Source organism: Ceratotherium simum, chromosome 4, assembly GCF_057802395.1.
Source record: "Ceratotherium simum simum isolate JZ-2026a chromosome 4, ASM5780239v1, whole genome shotgun sequence".
In the NCBI taxonomy this organism is placed as follows: Eukaryota; Metazoa; Chordata; class Mammalia; order Perissodactyla; family Rhinocerotidae; genus Ceratotherium; species Ceratotherium simum.
In genome coordinates, this window is record NC_141903.1 from 74,022,521 (window position 1) to 74,048,806 (window position 26,286).

Genomic DNA, 26,286 nt, shown 5'->3' on the forward strand with positions numbered 1-26,286 from the left:
AGGAATTTTCATTGTTTTTGGTAGCATAGACAACAAATATTTTATGATTAAGATGTTTTTATTTAAAGCTTAACTTGGAATTATTTTTAACAATGTTTTGTCTCTTTGGCTTCTTAGGTGTTTGACTATGATTTTGGACTACAGGATGACTTTATGGGCTCAGCCTTTCTGGATCTCACACAACTGGAGTTAAATAGGTAAGTTTTGAACTGTTGTAATATCATTACACCATATTTTGAAGCTGGGCCTGTGTAATAGAAAACAGCAGATCTGGGTTCTGGCCGCTCTTCTGTCATTTATAGTTGTGAGCCTTCATGCTAGCCAGACTTTCTCAAGTACATCCTTCTCACCTGCCTGGTGGAAATAATAGCATCTTCCCCTGACTGTCTCGTTCAACAACAGCTATTCAACAGAAAATTTCTTGGACACCTGCTTTGTCCCCAGCATTGTGATAAGCACCAGGAATTAGACATAAGACACATTGCTTGCTTTCACAGTGCTGGTATGGTTGTAATGGGGCATAAAGAAAATTATACATGTTAATAATATTATTAATTTAAGAATCAGGCCACTACATAGGAAATAAAACGTGTGCACTTTGCTTCAAAAGTAGCAACTCTCTTATCACTTGAGCCAAAGTAGACTCTAATTTTGCCATCATCAGTAATCCTAGATTACCAAGAAGTGCCCCTAAAGTGGAGGCAGATGGGTTGTATCTGCTCTGTTACCTTAGCTTATCATTGCTTGACTAGTTGTAAAGTTATATTATTATTACTAATACGAATTATTCCTTAGACTTCATTATGGGATTATTTTTTTAAATGTATTTCAACATGGGAGCTAAGAATTGATTAACTCTACAGAAGAAAAAAAATAGGTTTTGAAAGATCAAGTAGTGAGAATGGGCTGCAAAGGAAGCTGTGAAATCTTCTTTAATTGTTTTAAGGAGAAGATATTTAGACAATCAGGTTACATCATGTGGCAGGAATAGTGAAAAACAGAAAAGCAGAGTAATGGGCCAGATCACTAGTTTATACTTTAAACATGATGAAATGTAAATAATAGAAGCCCCTATGTGCTATAGTCAGCTATGTACGGGTACAGTGGCAGCCTGTTCATCTTCCAATGGTCACTATGCCTCCGACTGGACAAAAGAGCGGCCTCTTCTGTGCTTTCTATGTGTCCTCCATTCTAACCTAGAGCCTAGCGCAGGCCTGACCTAAGGATAGAAAATAAGTGATTGCTGGCTCCCCACCTCACCACAGCTGAAGGGAGTGTCCTAGACAGTGCCGTATGTAGTCTGTTATCATGAAAACCGAGCTCCAACTAGAATGGGCTGTGCTGTTCTTCTATAAAGGCCACAATTATTTTCTCTGTAGACTTCTGCATAAGGATATGCACATTACTGGACTTAATCACAGAGAATAAATTTCTCTATTAAAGATAAGTCATTGGTGAAAAATAATTTTAAATGGAAAAAATATGCGATAGTTAAGAAAATAGAGATTATATATAAGCATTTGGTGTTTCTTTTGCCACATTACTTATTTTACATATTTAGCTAACCGTTGCCTCCACTTAAAACCACTTAAACATTGGGGGCCGGCCTGGTGGCGTAGTGGTTATGTTTGCGCACTCCGCTTCAGCAGCCCGGTATTCGTGGGCCTGGACCCCGGGCGCGGACCTACACACTGCTCATCAAATCATGCTGTGGCGGCGTCCCATATACAAATCACAGGAGGATGGGCATAGATGGTAGCTCAGGGCCAATCTTCCTCAAGCAAAAAGAGGAATATTGGCAACAGATGTTAGCTCAGGGCCAATCTTCTTCACCACACGCACAAAAAAAACACTTAGACATCAAATTACTACTTTTAAAAATCGTATATTTGTGTATGCCATTATATTCTATGTATAAATCAGTAGTCTCTGGTGTAGACAGATGGATAATAATAGTAGCCACATAAATACTAATGCTACTGTAAAATGCATTAAGGTATGGCTTTGAAAGAAAATAATAGATCAGCGTCATAAAGCAATTGCAAATGTTCTTAAATCTTTATCATGTAACCATTATGAAAATGTAATGAAGTTTCTTCTATTAATTTTTATATGTAATCATTATTACAGAAAAATGAACCAGATCAAATTGTAACCCCCAAATAAACACACATATGTGTGTGTATGTGTATATATATGTACTACAATGCTTAATATGCATTTGTTAAAATAAAAGGAACAAATTGTTACTATCAAACCGTAATGATTAGTTATAGCTAAATTAATATTGGAGCAATTTGCATCACAACTTTTATAATTTATGTATATTATCAGTCTGATAGGTTACTTATGTTTCAGTTAAAACCCCTGACATGAGAAAACTTCATATTTTTCATAACATCATTCCTTGACTTGGTAAATTAAGCATCATGTGAAAGAGTTTCCTACTGTTGTAAAATCTTCACTGAAAAGTACCTGTGGTTCTCAGACCTGGTTGGATGAGAAAATCATTTGGGGAACTTTTTTTATAAATATATAGATTTCCAGATACTACCCCTGATCTACAGAACTAGAGTCATCATGTGTAGAGTTCAGGATTATGCACTTTTTAAAAACTTCCCAGTTGATTCTGATGTGCAGCCAGGATTGAAAATTCTTGTTTGGACAAGCTTTCCCCATCAAGCCCTGGCCCCAGTACTAGACTCCAACTGTCTCATTTACTAAAAATTAAGCTCCATGAAGACAAGGATCTTATCTTTGGTCCTGACCTCTGGTTTGTACCCAGAACCTAACGCAGTATATGGCATTTCATATGTGTTTAATACACGTTTTGTGAATAAAATGAATAAGTGATTGAGCGAGCAAGGGAACATTCCCAATTTGCCAACATTTCAAGATTCAAGTTTGGTGCTGAATGTTCCATAATCCCTTAGGTTTATGGAGGGCATGAACCCCTATTTATTCAACATTAATTGAAATACGGAAACAAGATATTACATGTGCATTGTTGGTTCAATGTATGTTTTGCATTATTTTCTAGAAGTGATTGTGGGTAATACTGAGTAATTCATCATCTCTTCCTCAGAGATACTTATCTAATTCTAAAGCCTTCTAAGTATTGATGAACTCTTCTACGTATTGATTTCCTTGTGTTTCTAAATCTAAAAATTGTCTGACCATAAGTTTAAACAGCCAAAAAATAGAAACATTATTTTAAATATTGGAAGTTCTTTTAAATAATTATACATTGTTCTTTAAGTTTGTCTATAATGTATATCAGGCAAATTACATTTTGTATTTTCCTCTTCTCCCACTTGTCTGTTTACTTTAAATCATACTCCTGATTAAAAAAAAAAATTTAAAGAACTAAAAGGAGGGTAGTGGTCAAAAATGACCCTCATTCATTTGTTGGATTCCAATTTATAGAAAAAAGCTGCTACTGCTTTCTGTGTGTAGATCATAGAGATCTACATCATTAGAGATCATAGAGAAGGGACTTGGGATTTCTAATACTGTTGTAGTTTCTTGGCCTTTCCAGCAACCCCATGGCCTTTCTCGAACCCCATGAAGGACTAAAACTTATGCAGTGAATCCAAGTATAGCCACTGGCCCATGGTTTATTGGATAACTTAATACACTGATAATATTTTTAATAACAACGAAAATTGAACCAGGAAAGTAAAGACAAAATTGCTTTTCTTCTTAAAAATAATAAATTATCGGGCTAGCCCCAGTGGCCTATGCGTTAAGTTCAGCGCGCTCCACTACAATGGCCCAGGTTCAGTTCCCTGGTGTGGACCTACACCACCAGTCCATCAGTGGCCATGCTGTGGCAGCAGCTCACATACAAAATAGAGGAGGATTGGCAACAGATGTTAGCTCAGGGTAAATGTCCCTCAGCAAAAAAAAAAAAAAAAAGTAACAATAATAATAAATTGTTGATATAAAATATATTTTGGCTTATTCATTTAATGACTGTTCAAAATCTTAATATTTTATATCACAGGCCCACGGATGTGACCTTAACGCTGAAAGATCCCCACTATCCTGACCATGATCTTGGAATCATTTTGCTCTCAGTTGTCCTTACCCCTAAAGAAGGAGAATACAGGGATGTGGTAAGTTCCCCCACAGCCTAGGAGTGCTTTCTTGCTCTCACTGGTTCAAATTCATGAGCCTTCTTTGAACCCAGAGGTAATAATAAAGAGAAGCGGGATATGAAAATCTGGCCTGTTCTTTATTTCTGTGAGTATCCTGGGTATCCCTAGTCCCTGTGTATTGTATCTTTTGAATTCAAAATTCCTGCTCTGTGCTCCAGATCAGAACCTCTTGTTGTAAATAGGGGACACATTTGCATCTTTTGTTATAATTTTATTTCCCAATTTCAGGCATGCCATATTGTAGGCAAATGGTAGTATTCATTCAGGAAATACATTTATTAGTGAATTGAATACTTGGAATTCCACGCTGAGGTATCCAGATCCTACTATTTTGACTGCATTTTCAGGTGTACCATAACAAAGCAAATGAGGTGAAATTATAACAGAGTTTCTGCTTTCTGGTATTTGTTTGCTGAATGATAAGTGAGTACTTTTCATTGTCTTGATGGGCTTCCGTATCAGTGTTACCCGTTTTCCAGCGCTGGCTGGCTGTACTTCCTTGCACACCATGCTGCTATGAGAAATTGACAAGGGAGACAGAGGAGCCAGTTTCTCCAGCACTGTTGAGGTGACATTAATAAACATCAGGTTTGACCCGCATCGGTATGCTTGCCAGTGCACTTGCTGCCACAATTTACCAGAGATTATTTATTAGACTCAACGTGCTTTCATGTACTGGGAGCTACTCTCATTCGTTTTGATTGTAACACATTTTAGAGTAGACATAACTTTTTTAGGCAACTTCAAGTACTCTGTTTCAGCAATGTGTATATTTCTGCCTTAAAATAATGCATGATTAAAGTTGGTATATGTTGTCTTCTGGAAAGGTATTATTGACATTTTCCCCAAGATTGTAGATGAAAATAGTGAATTACAACTTGAAATTTGGAAATGTGTTGGAAAATTCATCCTTTTTAACAAGTATTTTTCTCCTTTTTAAAAATTAAAAATGAGCACACATATTCATATATAATATTTGCTAAGTACTATTTAAGTATCTATACTTCATTCAGTGAGGAAGAAATTTCTCTTTCACAACAAATACCACCAAATAGTACCTACCGTAAGAACTTAGCACAGTGAAAGAATGTATGTATGTCTGCATATGCACAGGCCCATGTGTGCAGGTAGAAGGGTGGGTGAGGACATTTTTTTACAGAGAAAATTTAGAAATAGAAGCCCATCATTTTAGAAGTCACCAATTCAGAATACATTATCCTACCTGGCTAATCCATACATAGGAATAAATTGTAAGTGTTTGTTTATTGCTTTATTCAAATAATCCTGGTGTTCACCAAGAACCTACTATAAGCCAGGTCCTGTGCTACATCATTAGGATACAATAGAACTTATATCCAGTGGAGAACTCAGGAATCAAGTAATCATGGAAGGAAATGTAAAATGACAACTGTTTTAAGTGCCGTGAAAGAGAGGTACATGTTACTGTAAGAGCCAAGATAGGAGAATTTGTTCTAGTCAGGAGAACAGGGATTCTCTAAGGAAGTCAAGTGGGAAATGAGGTCTGAAGTGTGAATAGGAGTTAATAAGGCAAAAACCAGGAAGAGAGAAAGTATTTCAAGCAGACGAAACAGCACATGCAAAGGCCCTGTGGCTAGAGAAACCCTGCTTAAACTTGAAGAATTAAAAAAGTACTGGAGCTTAGAGAAAGTGGAAGCAAAGAGAGTATAGCAGGTCGTGGTGCATGATGACAGTGGAAAGGAGATGCCTAGACTGGACTGTGTAGGGACTGTTGGTCTGTTAAGATGTGTGGTCTTTCCCCAAAAAGCAATGGGGAGCCATTGAAGAGTATAAATAGGAAGTGTCATAATCGCGTTTGCCTATTGAAAATAGCTGTGTAGCTGCATTGTAGCAAACAGACGGCAGAGGAAGCATGGATGCTTGGAGACCAGTTAGGAGGCTATTGCAAAGATTCTGGTGGACGATGATGGAGGTTTGGATTAGAATTGTCAGAGGTAGAGATGGAGAAAAATCAGCAGGTTTACCTATAGAAGGTAAAATCAACAAAACTTGGTGATAGAATATTCTTGTTTTGGGATTCTTCATTATTTTAATGAAGGACAACACTTCATAAATGAAAATACCTAGGTGCCTGAGGTCTTGAGGATGGTCCCCAACCATCCAAACTGGCAACATCGCTGGATCTCGAAATGATATGGTAGCTGTTGTAGTTATTTGGGTGATTTGATGATGGAGCGTCTGCTGAATTTTTACATTGAAGGGATATTTATTAAGTACTCTAAAACCAAACTGAGGGTTTGAGGGATCAAGTTAGTATCAAGAGACTTTATGATGAAGCTGCTAAGTTGTTCTGAATTACACAGAAATATACGTCAGCACCGGCAAAGGGGTTCCCAACATTATTTTTGCTGCAACAATTCTTGCAAAAATCTTTCAATCTCCATAGCGGCTCAAACTTATATTTAGGCACAATGTCTTTCTAATTAGAAAAAATCATTTAAAAATATTACAGCGGCTGATCATCAGTGATTTATCAAACATGAATAGGGAAGAAAACAGGTGGGTTACACGAAACAGTTACACATCCAAAATCTGGTATTATTCATCTTCTTGTTTTCTTCCTTTTCCTTTCTCCTCATCGTATCTCTCCAGCCAAATTCACCCTTAACACAGAGAGTTCTTTCTGAAATCTTCATGCCATTTTCTTGATTCAAATCCCTTTGGCTACCCCAGCTTTTTGGAAGAAATTCTTTACCTTGGAAGAAAAAGTACGTATTTTTTATTCACTGCCTTACTTCATGCCCTCCCCCTTCGGAGTCCCAAATAGCACTGGATTTATTCTGCTGTGGCAACTGAAAAATGGTGTCTTCTTCCCTCCCACACTAATGTTGACTGTGACGTGACTTCTCTCTTCTTCACCAAAGAAGCAAGCGGCTTAGCCAGGGCTCAGAGCCTCAGAAAAGGCACGATGATCGCAGCCTGGACCAAAGCCAGCCTCTGGCTGGTGAACCATCCTGTCCTCAGTCACGCCCGAGGAGCAGAGAGAAGGGGGACCAGTGTGGCCATACTGGCTCCTCTGTGTGGGTGTGAGCAATAGCCAGGAGCACGGGATTGGTTGGAGAGAAGCGAGCTGGGTCAGGAGGAGAGGAGAGGCATAAAAGATCCCCTATAGGTAATTCTATTGCCGTCCCTGGTATCCTGGCTAGTTTGATGTCCTAGATTTGACTCGGAGTTTCTAAGCATGTGCTTTACATGGTGAAAATTTCTAACAAAGACATAAAAATTTGCGTTTTTTTTTCTGTGTGTGTTTTTGTCTATACAGCAGTTCTATAGCTATTTTATTAAGATCTCTAAAACTGATAAGCAACACTAGTTATAAGATTTTGAAACTCTGAACAAGAACCATTTGTAAGCATCTATTAAGAAAAATACTTATTGATCATCTATAAGCATTGTGCCAGGTTCTCTCCCTCCCTCTTTATTCTTCTTGTAAGTGTTCAGTGCCCTGTGGTTATTTCTGTAATTAAATGGAAACCCCTATGAAGGACTTTAAGCTTCTCCAACAAGCTACATATGTTCCCTCACTTGTAACCTCTGTCCCAGCCATACAAACCCCAGCACAGCTCACCTTTTCTCGAGTCCAAGCTTTCTTCGATGTCACTTGTCCTCCCTAAAATATACCTAGACTGTACCTCACCTCACCACCATCCTATATCCTATCACTTCTGGTAAAAAAAAAACATATGTAAGTTATTGCTTCTGATTACGTTTCTTATGATGACTCTTCTCAAAACCTAGTCCAGCTTTCTGTATCTAGTGGTTCTTCAATGGGTTGTAGGCGAATCTCTATGAGGATTTGAAGGAGTGCTTCAACGGTCCAGGGAAAGGTATTTTAAGCTTTTTTTTTTTAGTTCAATATTCAAATCTTTGAGGTTGTCACAAACAATATTAAATGATGTTTTAATTTTCCTTTTGTGTTCTTAAAATTAGTGTGTTAATGACAATCTGCTTAAAATCAGTCTGTATTGCTCAAGATTTCTAATGATGTCAATGAATTAGAAGCACGTCACTGTATTTTCTTCATTTTATAACAAATCTCTTATTAGCTAAATATATTTCCCTGGCATACATTTGAAGTTTCTTAGTTAAAAACAATCAGAGATCCAATGTATCTTCAAATTAAATTTTTGTATGCCTGAAATACATGACACATTGCTGCCGGGAAAATGACATGCTGAACTTTCACAAATTATCCAGGAACAAATCTTATTTAGAGAAATTCAAACTCAAAGTGCAGCAAACCAGAAATCAGTTACTAAATGCTTCATAATTCGGTTTAATATTCAGAATGATATATAGAGAAGGAATCGAGGATGATTTTGTGTTGACTCTCACACAGAAAATGTAAGAGTTCTGGTCTCTTTGATTATTAGCTCAGAAATAATCTATTTTAGGCTTTTGGGACTTAAGACTTAAGTTCAAAACCATGTTTATTCTAATGTCTGTGTTTATAAATCTTGCTAAATATATTATAAGAATTAGAAGGGAGAATGGAAGATATGAGTTTCAAGAGCCATTGACAAATAAATCCTACAAACCAAATAGGAAATAGAACATTAATGTTAAGAAAATGCTGTCAAAAGAAGGAAGAAATGAGTAACTGGCAATACAGAGTACTTAGAATCACAAAGTGCTAAGATTTCTAAATCAGTGATCTTGTGAGTTTTTTCTACACTGTTAATACTGACAATATGTTCCATGAATAATGCAATTGGAATGATTTCTCTTTGTGTGGATTGCCAGTTCTAGAAGTCAGTAAAACCGAAGAATGTGTTGAAAAACCAATCAGCCTACTCAATCAACTAAAGCCTCTAAAACATGCAATGTCTAATTACTGCAATTTAAGAAGTATAGTATGAGTAATAGCAAAAGTATTTCATAGTTGCTTTTATTAAAATCTTCTTCATTGAGTTCATGATTGAGTCTTTAAAAGGAAATCCCAGATGTGAACAGATATATACGTATTTTTTAAGTTTCCAGCATTGTGTGTATGAGAAACCAAAATCTTCAGGGGGGGGCATGCTGATGAGTTGCATGACACAGCTGTCATTTCTGTTTTGAATGCATGTCCTGTTTTTGAACCTGCTAAAGTGTGTCGTGCATACACGTGTGTCCTGTATATGGTATTTTGGTCTGATAGCGTGTTTGAGTTCTTTCTGGCTCTTTTTCTAGCAGAGTTCAATCCACAGCTTTCTTCATTGGAGAATTTGTGAAATAAAAGTGAGTTAATTTGTGTTACACGCTCTCTTAGATACCTAGACCTACAAATTGCTTGGCTAAAGCTAAAAAATAGAAAATTCTAAGAAACATATGAATTCACTGTAATTGGCCTTTAGTGAATTTAAAAATATATTTTCATGTTGGTTTATTTTTGAAATTGTTCTGAATTATTCCATAGCTAACATTTGAAAAAGTATCCACCTATAAAAAATGTAAAATATATGTTTTATAATATGTATGTACTATATAATATCTAACCATTCTGTGATTTTTTTTTACATATATAGTAGCCATGTAATTGCCCTAAAAAAATCACTACCACCAAAGATAAAAGCAAAAATCAGATTGAGATCGTGAAATCTTTTAAAAACATAATCAGTTCTGCAGCTCTATCACAGGCCATATATTTATGCTACTTATTCCTTTTATCGGCTTCAAGGAAAGTTGAGCTGCTAATGAGGAATCTGAATTGTACTATAATAATATTAGATAATGACACTTTCAAAAACAAATTCATATGTTTCTCAGCTGAAGTTAAGATCATAGAGCAAAAAATAAATCTTATTTTTCTGTAACTTGCTTCATCTCCTATCTTGAACATTCCCCAAACAATCTTTCTTCTCTAACAAGTCTTGCAGATACCAAAGGTAACAGTAATAGTATGTCTGCTAATTCACTTTTTTTTTTTTTTTAACTTTTCTACTGTTTTCAGTTTTATTGACTCTACCTTAACCTAACCATCTAAAAAGAAAAAGAGACTTGGGAGTGGGGCACTTAAACTCATTATTTAGCTAGTTGATTAAGGACTCCAGAAGCAGAAATTTTGTTAAAAAATCTAGGGACATTTTGAGAGTCACTGGATCTAATATTAGAACTCTAGAAACTGAATCAGGAAAATAATGAATTGATCCCATTAACTGCCAAATCTTTCATATTTATCCTTAGGGAAATTACTGACTTTTTGTTTGCGTTAGTGTCCCAATCTGACAAATAATACCACGCAGCCTGTTTGTAAAGCCAATTTGGAGAAACAGGAAAAATACCAACCCAGTAGTTTGCTTTACATATAGAAGATCAATTGTGTGCAGTGATTCTGAGTCAGGGCATGTGGCTTTGACCAACAATAGTGAATCTGTGTCATATTGAGTAGTGTTGCCCTGAGATTCATCTCTTCCTCATGTTCTTAGCCCCTGTAGTATGTAAATGTAGTATAACATTTCTTACAGAATGGAATTTTATAAGATTCTTAGATACTAGATGAGGATGATGATAAATGGCCATGAGTTAAGAGATTTTACTTTTTGATCTATTTATCTTAATTGTTCTCACTTGATTTGACTCAAAACATTGTCCCTAAGAATTACCATTCTTTGTCCGTTGAAATTCTGCTGAGAAAGTTGAACACTTGTCTGACTCCTAATGGGAGAGTTTTTGTGAATATGGCATACCACAAAAGTATTTGGTTTCCAATTGTCTTGTAGTGATGATGGAGAAAATGGTGGTAGTGGTGGTGGTGATGATGCTGCTGATGCTGAGGATGCTGATGACATAACTCATTTAACATAAACAACAAACATTTATTACATGTCCACTACATGTCCATCTCCACAACCCAATGGTGGGTTTTGTTGCTTCAAAATGAATTGGATATTACTACTTAGAAAACATATAAAATATTTCTATAATAGGATTTGATAACAATGCTTTTCAGTTTCCTGGCTCTATTTGGGGAAAAAAAGGGAATGACTGTAACCTTAGGAAATCTATTACTCTTCCACATTTTGCTCAATATTTAACATAGAGTTTAAATAGAGAAAATATAACCTATAAAACCACTATCTACAGAAAAGAGGAATGTCTCCTTATTCTTGACAATTTTATGATTTTTCTCATTTCCTACCCTAGAACCTCTACATGATTTCATTGTCTTGGTTTAGTCCAAAGGTTGCCTTCTATATGACTTAATCCTATATTTTAATCTTTTCCTTTTTGTATTTTTGTAATTTATGAGTGATTTCTGAAATGGTCCCTCTTTATAGTGAATTCTGCTGAAGGAGATATAGTTCTTAAAGGCACCAGTGCACTTCCTTGATATACAAATATGGAAAGTATTTCTATGAGCTATATTCTTTGCTCCAAATGTTCCCTATTCTCCACTTCATCTGCCTTAAAGATAATGACAAAGCTAAGAGAGGGTAAAAAGGTTAATCAGGAAGTTGATACCTCAGTGTTCATTGAGAAATTTTTTAAACTGGAGAGGAAATAAAAAATCTTTGGATTTTTATGACTTACTTTATACAACAGAACAATGATCTTGGGCACTCATCATAAATCTCCAATAACCTTAATTAAAACTTGTAGCCATAAGTACCTCTTACTATGACACAATAAAAACTAATTTAAAGGATATGCTATGGCTAAACATTTAACAGGAAGATCCACTAATAGCATCACAACATGCAACATTTTTTCTCATTTGAAAGCATTTGTAGACCCTGATCTAATTAAAGATTAGTTGTTCTGTTCTCTGGAAGCAGAAACAATTCTAAGATGCCACCAAAGCACAGACTTTGAAAATATTTGAAGAGAAAAAGTATTACATACCTGGTAAAGTCATGGTACATCCTCAACCTCCACCACTAAAAGGAAAATTGCCAATCATGCGACTCGATGTGTTTTTTTCCAGTCAATAATTAAGAGATTTCAAAATTTCCATTCTATTTAAAATATACTGTCCCATTTCTTTGTACAAAAAAATAAAGCAAATGAACTCCCACCAGAAAGACTGCTTGAATGTTAAAGGTGCTTCTAGCTGTGTGTACGTGAAAAACAATTTTTGTCTTGTCAAGTTGTTGCTGGAAACTGTTTGCTGTTTAAATGTTAATCTTCCCTAGAAAACAATTGGCTGCCCTATTCTGTACCTGAGTGATAAGATAATGAAAATGCTTTATTTCATTTACAGACCATGCTAATGAGGAAGAGTTGGAAAAGATCAAGTAAGGTAATGCTTAGCATGTGATCTTTCAGCTTTTCTTGTTGAGAAAAACTATCAGCTGCTTTCCCAAATCTCTCTCATACCTCTTCAAACTGTACCACAGGATTTCATCACTCTTCAAATGTTTTTTTTTTTTCCCATAAACTTTAAGCAAACCATGTGATTACTTTTAAGTAAATACAAATCACATTGATCAATCACATCCAAATCACCCTTTTGCTAATCTCTGGTCACTTCTCAGCATCATTCTCAGCATCTGGTTTCTGTTGTATGTACCACAGGGTCTAGAAAATGTCTTTGCTCCAGATCAGGAATAAAATGATGAGGTTAGGACAGGGACAACTCCAGAGAGAAGGAAGATCCGTGTAACTTACTGTTTTTGTTCGCTGAAAATTGAGTCTGAGGTTTTCTAAACTCAAAAATCCCTATATTGCTGCGTCTTTGGAGTGTATAATGAGAACAGTTTTCCATCATTGCCTCTTCTCACTTCAGGAAATAAATGGCTCTTGGGAAGCAAGAGGAGTTTATGGTTCTTGTAACTTACTAAGCCCTGGCTCTTCTTATAACTTGTAAAATATATAAGATATAAACTAAGCTTCTAATTTGTTCAGCGGTGGTACCACTCTTGGACACAAATAAATATCAAGATAAAACTGACTTTTATATGACTACTCCTTGAAATAAATCAAGGGAATTTTCCCTGTAAAAATCTTGTTTGCTCAAATTTCTATTTAAAAAGTCAGTATTCCTTTTTAATAGTGACATTTTTTTAGACCCTGGAACATGACAGTCTGTTTTCTTCCATTCTGATTGAATCATGCTATCATTTGAGTACTTCTTTAATCGTGTCATTTTTATTGTTGTGAATGAAGAAAATCCTTAAAATGTTTTTGTATTTATGGTAATGTCTTAATTTGCTTTAACAAGTATTTCTTACTGTACAGTTTCTTCCCAATTCTTATAGAATTAATGACCAAAAGATAATTTTGCTCACACGAAAGTCAGGGCCACATTAAAAGTCACCCTTATCATTTTAATAAAATGAAAAACATTTATTAAGGAAAGTTGCCAAATATTTCTGACTTATGTTCACTGTGTTTTTTACTGACCAAAATAAAGTTTCTTAAAGAAATGTTTGTACTGTTCATATTTGTATTACACTTTTTTCTTTGTAATTGTACTTCAAAATTAGTGTTATGTTAAAAGTACCTATATTTTTAAAATTCATGTAATTTGGCTTTCCTCATTCTGTATCTATGATGTATCTGTGTTATGATATATCTGTGTAAAAGCATTGCAATCCATTAATATGTAGCAATATTTTCTCTTCCAGATATAGTTAAGATGAAATGCTAGAGCAGGATATTATATAGTATTTAGTACTAATTAGTGAGAATGATCCATTTTACTGTAGTATAAAAGAAAGGATAAATAGAAAGATTCTTCTTTAAATAATTCATTTAATTTATATTTAAATTCAATTTTAACGATAAATTAAGTAAACATAAATCCATATCTTTTCCTTTGCTCTACCAAAAAATTAAAAATGAATAATAAACATCTATTCTCCACTATTTTTATATCTAAAATTTTTGGAGTTTTTATTTATAATCATTTGTACATGCAAACTGGTACATTTTTCTAGCTTGCCATTGCAGACACAGAATTCCCTGTGTCTAACTCTTTTCTCAGTGGGGTACTTGGCAGATTATTTTTAGTATGTGTGGTAATATGGCTTTTGAGTTTTTAGCCTAAAGGATTTTCAATTTTATAAAATTTAATGGGGATATTGAATGCTGAGTAAAAGAAAATCAGTTCACTCATTTGTTTTTTTCTGTAAGAACAAACTGAACACTTGATAATTCATTCAGATTGTCACTGTCCCCTAAAACATTTGCTTTACAAGAGCACAGTGTTAAATTCAAAACCCAGGGAAAGTTTGAAATTTCAGTTACCACCTAGCCTGCCATCCTTCACACACACTGAAACTGCTCCCCCAATTCTTTCCTCCAGGGATTAAAGGAAAAAGGATGATGCTCAAGTAAATTTTGCTTTCTGAGAAACTAAAGGCTAAGTGACTGTACTGTGTAGTTTTATGTATTACTATGTTACTGTTTTGTGGAAATGTATCCCTTTTCTAATTATTTCAATCTACCCATTAAAGAATTTTGTGTAAGGACTTTTCCTCTTTTATTTTTGGAAAGAGGATATAATTTATTTGTGTTACATTTAAATACAGGTTTTTTGTATTTGGTATAACATGCTCAAAGTCAAAGGTGAATTTTTCATATAAACAGGTCATTTTCTTCTTTGGAATCTTGATTTATGGCAATGAGGTCTCCTGATTTTTTATAGCGGGGCTTTGGTATGCAGCCTTGTCTTTGAGCACCAAAGGTGGATATAAAATCTGAGAATTATAAACTTTGTGGCAAAGACTTAAATATAGTCAGATAATGTTAGATACTCTCTCCAGTGTGGGGTTTTTCTTCCTTTCCTTGGCTTTTTTCAGAAGTGATATAACCATGGAGGGGGATACGCTAAGTTGACATTATCGTTTTTTTTTAATATGCACATCTCCCCTGTATACAAGTGAATCAACTCATGGAATTTCCCATTACTTAAGTATCTGTTCATCATTTTCATCATCTCGCCAATAATAGATTCTTTCAATGAAAATCTTATTATGTATTTGTGGCACTCACGTAACGTGGGGTTGTATTTAGTATTGAAAACAGATGAATAACCAACCTGAGCACAGGGAAATTGTAACTGCTGTTCAGGACCAACTTATATGTTATTTGGAGTAAATGTGTTACCACGTAATAATGAATAGGAGAAAAATACACCTAAACTTACCTCTGAAGAGCAAGACTGTATAAAATATGTGCTATATTTGAGTGGTATGTAAACCTGTAAATAATTATGGATTCCATAATATCTTCTCTTCTGGGGATGGTAACATCCTTTAAAACACTCATTCTGGTTTTCCACAAGCACACTTTCCATCCTGCATATTTTTAATTCTGCCCCACACTCAGCTGTTAAAGAAAAATGTTATTTTAAGAAGAAAGGGATTGATGTCTTCCTAAACTTGGGCAACTGGTTAACTATCCTGGTCAAAGAGTTTTACTTATATGACAAAATGCATTTTGGTAGAGAAATGGTAATGCTTTTAGTTATTGCAATATTTTATTCTTTAGAAAAAGCTTATCATTGATCATTTATTCTAAGGTTAAATTATTCAACAAGAAAGTTTCATGAGCTCAGAAGAGATGATGTATATGTATTTTGTGAATAAATTTTGTGGGGTCAAACCAAAAAGGTAAAAAAAAAAATAATGAAATAATTGCCTCTATCAGACACTAAGCAGAAATGATTTTTCACTACATTGTGTGCGTGTGTGTGTGTGTGTATTATCGTAGAAGAATGAGTTTAGCAATGGGTGAGATAATAATAACCTTATGTACTTTCAATAAATCACTTCAATTATATAAGAAATAACCATTGTGATAATATAAAGATATACATATTGCAATTCATATTCTCAACAGTAACAGTTTAGAATTGTTTTAAGAAGAGTTTATCCTTGAATAATATAATATAGACTGTGATAATATCTCATTAGCATATCTTCTGTTACTTGATGGCTTATTTTTTTTAGTAATACCTCTTTTTTATAAAGATTTTATTATAATCACTTAGCATAATTTTAATGAACTATAAAACACTTTATTCACTGGTTGAATGAAGCAATTTTTAATAAGACTTTTGGCAAGGATATTGTTAATTTAAACCAGAGAACATTTTCAACTCTGTAAGTCTGCAGGGTGTAGTTAAACCTGACACCTTGGGTGACACATTAAAAATGCATCAGTGAAAACCTCTAAGTGTTTTAATTTAAGAAATGGTAGAGAAACAAATTAACACGTTTTTAAGTATCTCACACAGTCAGTCAGACATAGGAGGAAAAAAAGTCATTATTTAACAATTGTCAGGTCCTTTCTACAAAGACTTCACATCCCGGTAATAAATAGATCATCTAAAAAAAAATCGCAAAAAATTAAAACTTTATTGGTCATTGGCTCTCTCAATCTGTATGACCAGAATGGCTTTTTTGTGTGTCTCATTTCAAATTATTAGGCATATGTCTTTGAAAAAATGAGATGTTTTCATGTTTCTGAAGGAAATATAAAATTGTTTTTAAAATCCTTACTTTACCACTCTGTATACTCTCAAATTTATGTTTTTTGAAAATGCTATCAAGTCAACCTCATAATTAAGAATTCTGAGATTCCAAAGTGCAGCAATGAACAAAAGGCGAATAGCATGAGCATTTCTATTATAAAGGATTGTATTTTGACCTCAGTTAACCAGATTCTTAAAATTTGTAGTAAGTTTATTTAAAATAGAGATATTATCGTAATGCCAGTAAATATTTGATTATCCCCACAAAATATATGGAGCTATAATTAAATTTTATATTGAGATGATTTTTTTCTTGCTGTTTTGACTTTTCCCATAGGTATAAAATATCATACATTTTTATGTATTGTAATGCATAGCTACAGGGATTTGCTGTAACAATGGCATTACATTTATTTGACCGCTCCTGTTGAATTTTTAAAATGTTGTGGGTCCTTCGGGAAGCAAATCTGGATGAGTTGGCACAATGTGAAAGGACAAAATGTAATCTCAAGCAGAGGATGGATTCCATGAGGCCTGCATGCTCGGTCTAAGGTGGTTAATTGCAGGTTGGCTGATTGGCCTTCATATTGCTGAGATGTGTCACCAAGTGAGCCGATGGTTCCCCAAGACCCGTTCTGGGCTGATCAAAGAGAGGGAACTAATATAACTTGGCTCAAGGATAATGGAGCTAAGGGCTGGTTCACAGATTACGTGGTCTTTTAATTCGAACATTTATATTTGTATATATATAATATATATCAGCTATCTCTGACATATATATGTAATAAATGTATATATATATATATATGTTAAATTGAGTATGACTTTGAAGAGATTTATTGGTTTTCAAGTCCCTACATGCTCACAATAAAAATAAATCATAATTTTGTGAGGATCCTGCTTTTGAAGCTCTGATTGACAGCAATATATTCACATATGTACATATATTTATACATACATGTACATAAACATAGACACTTTCACGTACACACCCACACTAACATCTATAAAAGATTTAGGGTAAAATTTCTAGAAAAATAAAAGACAAAGCAAGGTTAGGCTTCAGGTACAGGGCAAGTCCTCTGGGGAGCTGAGATTGTCTCTCTCTAGTAATATTTGAAAGGACAGTCGATCTGCAGAGGGGATCATGTTTATGTTTAATGAGTATAAATGATATGAACAGCTATTTGAGTAACCAATAAAACCGGAAAATAGCATTTCAGTGTGAATTTCTGCTTACTTCACGGCCCTGTATTCAATTACGTAATTATCCATAGGCTTAGTCAACTGGATGGAAGCGTCCAAGAGCCACAGCTTTGATAAACAGGGATTTCAGTCTGACCAGGGAAACCTACATAAATTATTTACTTATGAATTTATTTATTCTTTTACCTCTTAAACACCCGAAAAGGTAATGATAAAAGGAAATTGTGGGGGCCGGCCTGGTGGCGCAAGCGGTTAAGTGCCCGCGCTCTCCTGTGGTGGCCCAGGGTTTGCAGGTTCGGATCCCTGGCGCGCACCAACACACTGCTTGGCAAGACATGCTGTGGTGGCATCGGATATAAAGTAGAGAAGGTGGGCACAGATGTTAGCTCAGGGCCAGTCTTCCTCAGCAAAAAAAGAGGAGGATTGTCATTGAATGTTAGCTCAGGGCTGGTCCTCCTCACCAAAAAAAAAAACAAAGGAAATTGTGAGCCTATAAAAGAAATGCTGTGTGATCAAGAATGCTACTTGGCTTGACTTACATTTGAATCTCAGGCTTCACAATGTCAAATCTATTGTGAATGTTTTGAGTACAGTCATGTGCCACATAACACTTCAGTCAAAGATGGACTGCATATATGATGGTGGTCCCATACATTAGTACTGTCTGACCTAGGTGTGTAGTATGCTATACCATCTAGGTTTGCGAAAGTATACTCTATGATGTTCGGACAATGAAACTACCTACCAACACTTTTCTTAGAACTATCCCCGTCGTTAAGTGAAGCATGACTGTAGTGAAGAATTGCTGAATTATAATAACACGCATTATGTTTAAAGGCCTGTACACATTAAAGCTAATAAAAAAATCCTTTTAATAAAAATTTAGTGGCTAATCCTTGTTCATCTGATGACAAAGTCCTTAAAGATTTCTATGATTTATTTTGTATAGAAGGCTGAAAGATAGCATCATATTCATTTGTTAGGGAAAAAATGAGCTGTCCATTAGTTTTATTTCTCTGAGGAAAAAGTATATCCTCTAGATGTTTAAATTAAAAATCTGGTTGATTTTTAGATTCATGGTAAGATTTTTGGTCTTTGAGGAGAAATTTTCTTAGTGCGTGTTGGTTTTTTGGAGGCAAAAAATAGATCTAAATGAGATATTACCAGTGGATCTTGCTACTTTAGTAAATTCAAAACCTCAGTAGAAATAGTTCAACAATTCATTATTCAGAATAACTTCAATAACTTTCCTTTATCAATTTGATGTCTGTTTTTTGTTCATTTCCTTTTGCTATTACTTTATAATTTTAGCATTTTAAAAATTGTGCTTTCCCTCACTTACCAACCTCTTGTCTCACGGACACTGAAGTATAACTAAAATCTCTACAATTATGATTTAAGATGTCTTCTCTGGAATTCGTGAATAGTTTATTTTGTTTTTCTTGCCCTCCATAATAAAATCACCACTTTTGTTTAGAACTCATTATCGTAATGCCAGGTGTTTTATTATTATTTCTGTTATTGTTATCATTAGAAACTCTAGTGAAAGGAAGGCCTCGGCCAGTCTGTTGTGAATTTTATATTCATGCAAAGCAATAAATGGCACAGGGTTCCACAGGAAAATTAAGTTGTTTCATTTGAAATAAAGGCCTAAATTTACATGAGAATGTAGGTTGTAAAATGAAATATAAATTTTAGTTGATGAATAATGACAGAATTAATTAAATATAGCATGAAAAGCATAGCCTAGGGACTTCAGTGGATCCAAATGTGGCTAATATTTTTGTTACTCAACTTTTAACAGAGAAACCTAAGTTCTAAATCTTGATAATTAAAATCTCCCCCCCAAATTCATCCATCCCATTTTGCTCTTTGCATACTAGTCCTGTAATTAGGTCATTAGCCTCTGTGTTCATCTGAGGAAGAATGGAATGTATGGAGTTGGTGTAGTTTCAGTATTAATCACCTTAGACCACCTAAATTTTAAATGAATTAATAATGCTTTTAAATGATTAATGATTGTCTTATTTGCTGTACCTATCTTGAGTCTAGAGTCAAGACTTACAAATCCATTTGAGTTGCCTTAACACATTTTGCATTAAGATAAAACTCACTGTTAGTTGTATAACTTGTATTATTGACTCTAGGGAAATTATTTGTGTAAGGAGACTTCAAGCAACAATTTTTTTAAATATGAAACTCTAAATTTTTTTCACATGTTGCTAAACATGCTGCTTAATTAAAAAAGAATTGGGAATCAAACTAAAGGGAATTAGCAATAGAAAAGGAGATATGCATCTTTTCTAAAAGCTAGAATAAGGTTTTTTGAGTTAAACAATAGTATAGCATCAAAAAAGTCTGCAATCATTCCACCTAAAGTTTGTGTCCCAATGTCCAAATGTAAGTGTATTTTTTAAGGATTTTTTTTTTTAGAAACTGATGTGATAATGTGCTAAGTGTGAGAGATGGGAACCATAGCTGTAAATGTAAATGAATTATAACTCCGTAGTGACAGTGAAAGAATTTATTAAACTCAAGACTTTTTCCTGAAGACCTCTGACATTAGACACATGACCTGACCAAACCCTATGCAAGTAACTTGGGAAAATGTTAATTAGTTTCATTAAGAAATAAATTTCATGTAAAAAGCACAGGTAGGTTGTAGAGATGATCTCTGATGTAATTCTAGTTTTAAATGTAAATTATTCAAGTTGCAGCACACTCTAAAGTACTTTAGTTCATTATTATTTTCTGATGTTATTTTTGGTATCATGTTTGGAAGGAATATGTATCCTTAACCAAATGAAACTCCAAGTGAGAAACAGTCAATCAACAAATATTTATTGAGCACCTACTATGCATTAGGCATCATTTGAGATGCTGAACCACTACAGTCTTAGCTAACACAAAATCATGGAATAATCAAATAAGTTGCGCAACTGCTTCCTCTTTGTCACAATGTCAAAGGTTGATATTCTCAGGTAACTGTCATCAGTTTTCCATAATTTTACCATAACTGACACCCAGGGACAGCATGCAAAACATTAAACTTGAAAGGGTGCTTGTAATTTAAATATTCTGTTTAAAATTGAGTAACTATGTTTTTGATTTCCCAAAGTCAAATTGGTTTCACTTCGTAAAAGTTTGAGGATTAAGTAATAAAATTAATCCATTGCTTTGTTTTCAACCCAATAGCCACCTTTCTCAGTATTCATCTCTTTTTAAAATTATTTTTGGGGATTTCAAATTAACAAAGTCATTTATATTATATCATATTACACTATATTATTATATTATATCATAAAACTAGGAAGTATTTAGTAAGAAATTAAACCAAATTTAACTAGGTGTGTGTTTATAAATAAGATTGCTATCATTCTTTAAAAATGCTCTGAAGGTCTGTGGTGTCAAATTGTTTTGTTAAAAGGAACAAATATTGTCTGGCTTATTTCAAAATCTTAAAATATGTTTAAACAGTTGAATTTTCTATAATAAAATGTTAGACTGAGATATGTTAATTAACAGTTAAGAATAAAGAGGTAAGTAGACTCTTAAAAATTATACAAATAATCCTCTCTAAACTTTACTACCATTGTTATCAGATATGAGTAAGATGAAAACTTTATTCAAGAGAAGAAAAATTATAGTTTATAAACATCCAAAGTGTCTTAGGATATATAATTTTTGTTTGTTTTGATTTTGTTGGGCTAATTAGTTATTCTCAAAAACATCTCAAAATTTAGCTAAATGTTTGTTTGCTTTTAGGAACTCTCACAAAGTGAAGTGGTTGGATCTTATTTCTCTGTGAAGTCTTTCTTTTGGAGGGTAATATCTAAATCCTTTATATTAATATTCTTGGTTTTTTTGTTCTGAATAGTTATTTTGTAAGTTAAATGTAAAGTAAGAAATTCACTTTTTAAAAGAGGCTATGAAAGAGATATATTCATTTGCCTTCTTTATTAACTTTTATACTAATCATCTAGATGACTGTCTCTTTCATTTCTTCATTTGTAAAAATTAAGAATTTCATATATGTAATATATTGCTTTGAAGTCAGTTCCTTGTGGGACCAAGTTTATCCCAAATTTTGAATAACTAGAGGCCCAGGGACCTTCCAGGAATATGATGGCGCTGTCTAAAGGGCCCATTAAGGTTCTTTTTTGCCTCATAAAATGGGATTATTTTCTGCTCCATTTCTGTTTGAGAAAAATTTACTTCTATTACAGTGATCTTATACTAGATACGTACTAGATAATCAGTGTTCTTTCTTTGAAAAAAGAAAATCCTGTGGATTAGAAAAACAGCAACTCTGCTTTTGATTTAAATAAAGAAAAAATGAAATTTCCATAGAGAATTTGTTTTAAATTCCATTGCAATTTAACGTTATTTACTCTTTCACGACTTAAACAAAATGAACTGTCATCCATTTTTTTCTCTGCATAATTCTGCATTATGCACAGCACGATTTATTACTAATGTACTTACTACTTTGCCTTCAAGAATTTCCCTCTTTCTTTGAAATTCACACTTGGTACATGATAACCTAGCAATAGATATTGCAATGAAAATGCTACACTGGTAAGGCTTTGTCATTTTCTTTCCTTGGCTCTTAAAACTACTCATGATTGAAAACTACGTTTCTTCTTTAGAATTTTAACATTTGTTGCAGTATCTGTTAAACGGATTGGCAGATTAAGTCATGCATTGACTTGATGAGTGAGCAAGTATAAGCCACATCTATTCATCCCCTGCCCTGGCACAACACACACTTTTATGTTTTCTGAAGACTTTTATTGTTGTGAGCTTATTTTAACGATTATAGCCTCTTCATTTCCATATCTACTAATGGCTGCCTTCACTGAAAGTATTCTATATCTTTGCTAAAATAATATTGACTCCTCTTATATGTTCATGCATTGTCCATGAACACACAGAGTGACTGCTTTTGAATTGTCCCATGACCTTAAATGCAAAATGGCTTTTGCGAAAATTTTGTCTCTGCTTTCTTAAGACCCACAAATATAGTGAATTCATACAGTGCACTCCTTTGCCAAGGGAGCAGAATTACGGGCGTTCTGTGTTGAATTTCTTCCATATGCAGCAAATGTGCAGACTAATCATTATGAATGAAGACTTGCCACCAGGACCAAGTCCATAAGTTTCCCTTTCAAATAACTTTCAACATCTTCTTTCCACTTTGCTACTTCCAAATTAGTCTTCCACTTGTCAGTACTTTCCATTTAGTTGTATTCAACCTTAAATATTCTTTATTAACCTTTCTCAATCCCTTGAATTCTCTTATTTTATAAAAATAAATATGCAAATTTAAAAGATAGCTTTTTTGTTTCTGAGGTACGGTGGTCTAATGTCTTTTTTTCTGGGAATATGTTGAGTGACAAACACATTGAGTCATAAAGGCAGAACCTTTAGGGATCATTTATTTTACCGATGAGGAAACTAAGGCCCAGAGAAGTTTTATTTATTTATTTATTTTCCCCCAAAGCCCCAGTAGATAGTTGTATGTCATAGCTGCACATCCTTCTAGTTGGTGTATGTGGGACGCGGCCTCAGCGTGGCCGGAGAAGCGGTGCGTCGGTGCGCGCCCAGGATCCCAACCCGGGCCGCCAGTAGCGGAGTGCGCGCACTAAACCGCTAAGACATGGGGTAAGGCCCAGGGAAGTGATGGTCTTTCTAATATTTAGTACATTTACGTTTCTTCCCAGTTATCTCCATTGGCTAGACATTTATGTTCTGATGACTGAGAGTTAATTGAACAAACTGTCTTAGGAGAACATTGTAGTGAGTTAAAGACAAATTTTTTTTATTATTGTTTCATTGGAGAAGGCTGGGCTATGCCAAGACACCTTATATATAAAATGGAGAAATGGATCATCAAGTGAAATGGGCGAAAAAGAGTGCATAGAATATAGAACAATTTGGAGTTATGTCAGAGAACCACCTTATGAGAATGTCAAACAAAAGTGTGGTTGAAGGAAGACCCTGCAGACCAAAGAGAAGAGGTATTGGCTTTGTAAAGCAAGAATGTGATCCTGTGCCAAAGCACTTTACGTTCTGAATAACTCACCTGTATATAACATACACCCAAGAAAAATTCAGGTATTATTTCTACATTTAGGTATGAACGTAAGACCCTCAGAAAAAAACATATTTGTAACTTTTCATTAAAAGTCGCAAAAAATTCTCTGTAAATCAAACCCAGGACTCATTATTTTTTTATGGTATCACTGGTGGAAACTTACAGATTACTTTAGCAAACCAACAAGATTATAACATATATGATGATTTTCTATTAGTATATGTTTTGAGCAAATATAGTAAAAGCTTAAGAACTTTTGTTTGGCCACAGTTAAGGTTAGAGAGGGTAGTTAAAACATCTGAAGTAAACATAAATACCTTCCTGACACCATAAGTCGTATCAAGAAGCAATAGAAATAGGAAAGAAAGTTTAAGGATAAAAAGCAGGAGAATTTCTCTAAGGATTATAGCACCAGTGAATCATCTTCTAAGAAAAAAGGGATTGAAGCTTTATTATTAGATGAGACACTTCAAAGTAGGCTGGACAAAGCACTGGGAGGGTTTTCTGTAAAGGCAATCCTGCTTTGAGAGGGTGGATGGACTGTAGAACAAATCTACCTGTTGGACTTCATCGTCCAGGAGCAATTCAGTGGAATAAACTCAGCAGGAAAAGGAAAAGATAGAACATGCCTGTGGCTGGGATTGAGCGAATAATTGCTCTGCGCTCCAGGCTTTGCAGCACAAAACAGTCATTCCAGGCTGTCATTATCTCTTCTTTGTAGTGTCGCGTGGATCATTTGATTAAATAAAAGCACGTGCACCTCTGTGCTGAAAATAGAGGAAAGGGCCAATAACACACACAGCTATTGTAAAAGCACAAGTAATGTCTTTCACTCCAGTTTCACAGTGTCTGGGTCTCATTTGGAAGGATTAGGTTGTATACAGGCAATAAAATCCACGATAACAAAAGCCAAGGATTATTTGCACATATCAGGGAGAAGATTGGTATGGCTGAGTGTTCCTTTAGCCACATGTTAAGTCTAAATAGACTTTTTTGGTTTTGATCTGTTAATCAGGATCTAGAATAATAGGATATTTCCTATTATTAGTGATCCACTTTTTCAAGGAATGGAATTAACAAATTTTATGAACTAGAATTGGAATATAGAAGTGTTCTCAATTTATATCCAAGATTCTACAACTTCGCCACCTTATTGACGTTATATTATAATTTATTGTGGAGTACAGTTAACTCCCATATGCTTTACTGAATGGTATGTGGTAGAGTTATTACTACCTGCTGACTTTTACTGCCTCTAAGTCCCTGTTTAGCCTTTCTTGGTAACCCAAACATAAGTCAAAACATAAGTCAAAGAATTTCAACAAATCCTGTACAAATTAATTTCCTTCTTTTTTTTTTTTTTTTTTGGTATCATGAACTTCTTAGGCTCCGTCCAAAAAATGAGATGTAGTGGGGAAAATCATCAAAGGTATCAGCACCCCCAGATTCAAATCTCAGCCTTGCCAATCTCTACCATTTGGCTTCGAGTATGGTGTTTATCTTCTCTGTGCCTCGGTTTCTTTACCTTAAAAATACTTGTCATGAAAAACACTGGAGTATGAAAACTCCAGCTCATAATAGCTGCTCAATACCTGTTTATTTCTTTCTGTGTGATCTAACCAGTCTTTCAGGCTGGCCTGATTTAATCCTCCCAGTTGATTTTATTAAACCTGATGACTCTCATCTCATCGTAATACTATTGTTTGGAAACTTTGTCTAGCTGCTCTGAAAGTCATTTAATACAAACTTTCAGCTCCACCACGATAATTTCTGTCTAGTGTTTCTTGTTCAGCTGTATCTTTCTTAATCTAACCCTTGCTGCTCTTGGTCTTAGTAGTAAAGGGAACTTTGGCTTGCTTTTTTAGTAGTAAAGGTAACAAAGGGAAGTGTTATGCGGGGTAAAATTTCTCTGTTACTTTAGAGATATCTCTTAAGCATTACAAAAGATTCACATGTGCAATGCAGTTAACATGATCATAGTTATTACCTCTCCATGTCCCGGTTATTCTTCTAGAGACTTGTCACTTTTTTGACATTGGAAACAATTTCCAAAAAATTTTGAAGCAGCAGACTTAGGAAAATGATTCTTTCCATGATTTCTCTTGCTGTTTCTTTTCTCTGTTACATCTATTAACAAAAACCTGAAACCCCTCAAGCAGGATCCATCACCATATAATCTCTGTCGTTTATTTTCTTGGCCACTGCAGCATATGCTACTAAAGAAAACGATGGCTGGAAACTATATTGTTGCATTGGCATTTTTCTTCATTGTGCTAAGAGACTTTTCTGACAGTGACTTGAAAAGCAAATATATATTTTTTCAAATAACATTTTTTGAAGAGTAATGCTCAACTCCGATTGAAATGAGGCATTGATAGTGGCAC

General features: G+C 34.5%; 1 protein-coding gene across 12 annotated transcripts in view; it reads left to right on the forward strand.

The window, feature by feature from the left end:
* MCTP1 (multiple C2 and transmembrane domain containing 1) overlaps positions 1 to 26,286 on the forward strand; it is a 507,353-nt gene that overhangs the window by 278,207 nt on the left and 202,860 nt on the right. For 8 of the 12 annotated variants that reach the window (XM_087430024.1, XM_087430027.1, XM_087430026.1 and 5 more), the window contains exons 4-7: positions 118 to 197; positions 4,007 to 4,118; positions 12,382 to 12,420; positions 21,571 to 21,630. In XM_087430024.1, the coding sequence (XP_087286150.1) occupies positions 118 to 197; positions 4,007 to 4,118; positions 12,382 to 12,420; positions 21,571 to 21,630 (291 nt within the window). The remainder of the gene's footprint in view (positions 1 to 117; positions 198 to 4,006; positions 4,119 to 12,381; positions 12,421 to 21,570; positions 21,631 to 26,286) is intronic. The other 4 variants (XM_087430025.1, XM_087430028.1, XM_087430029.1 and 1 more) reach the window with 3 other exon arrangements.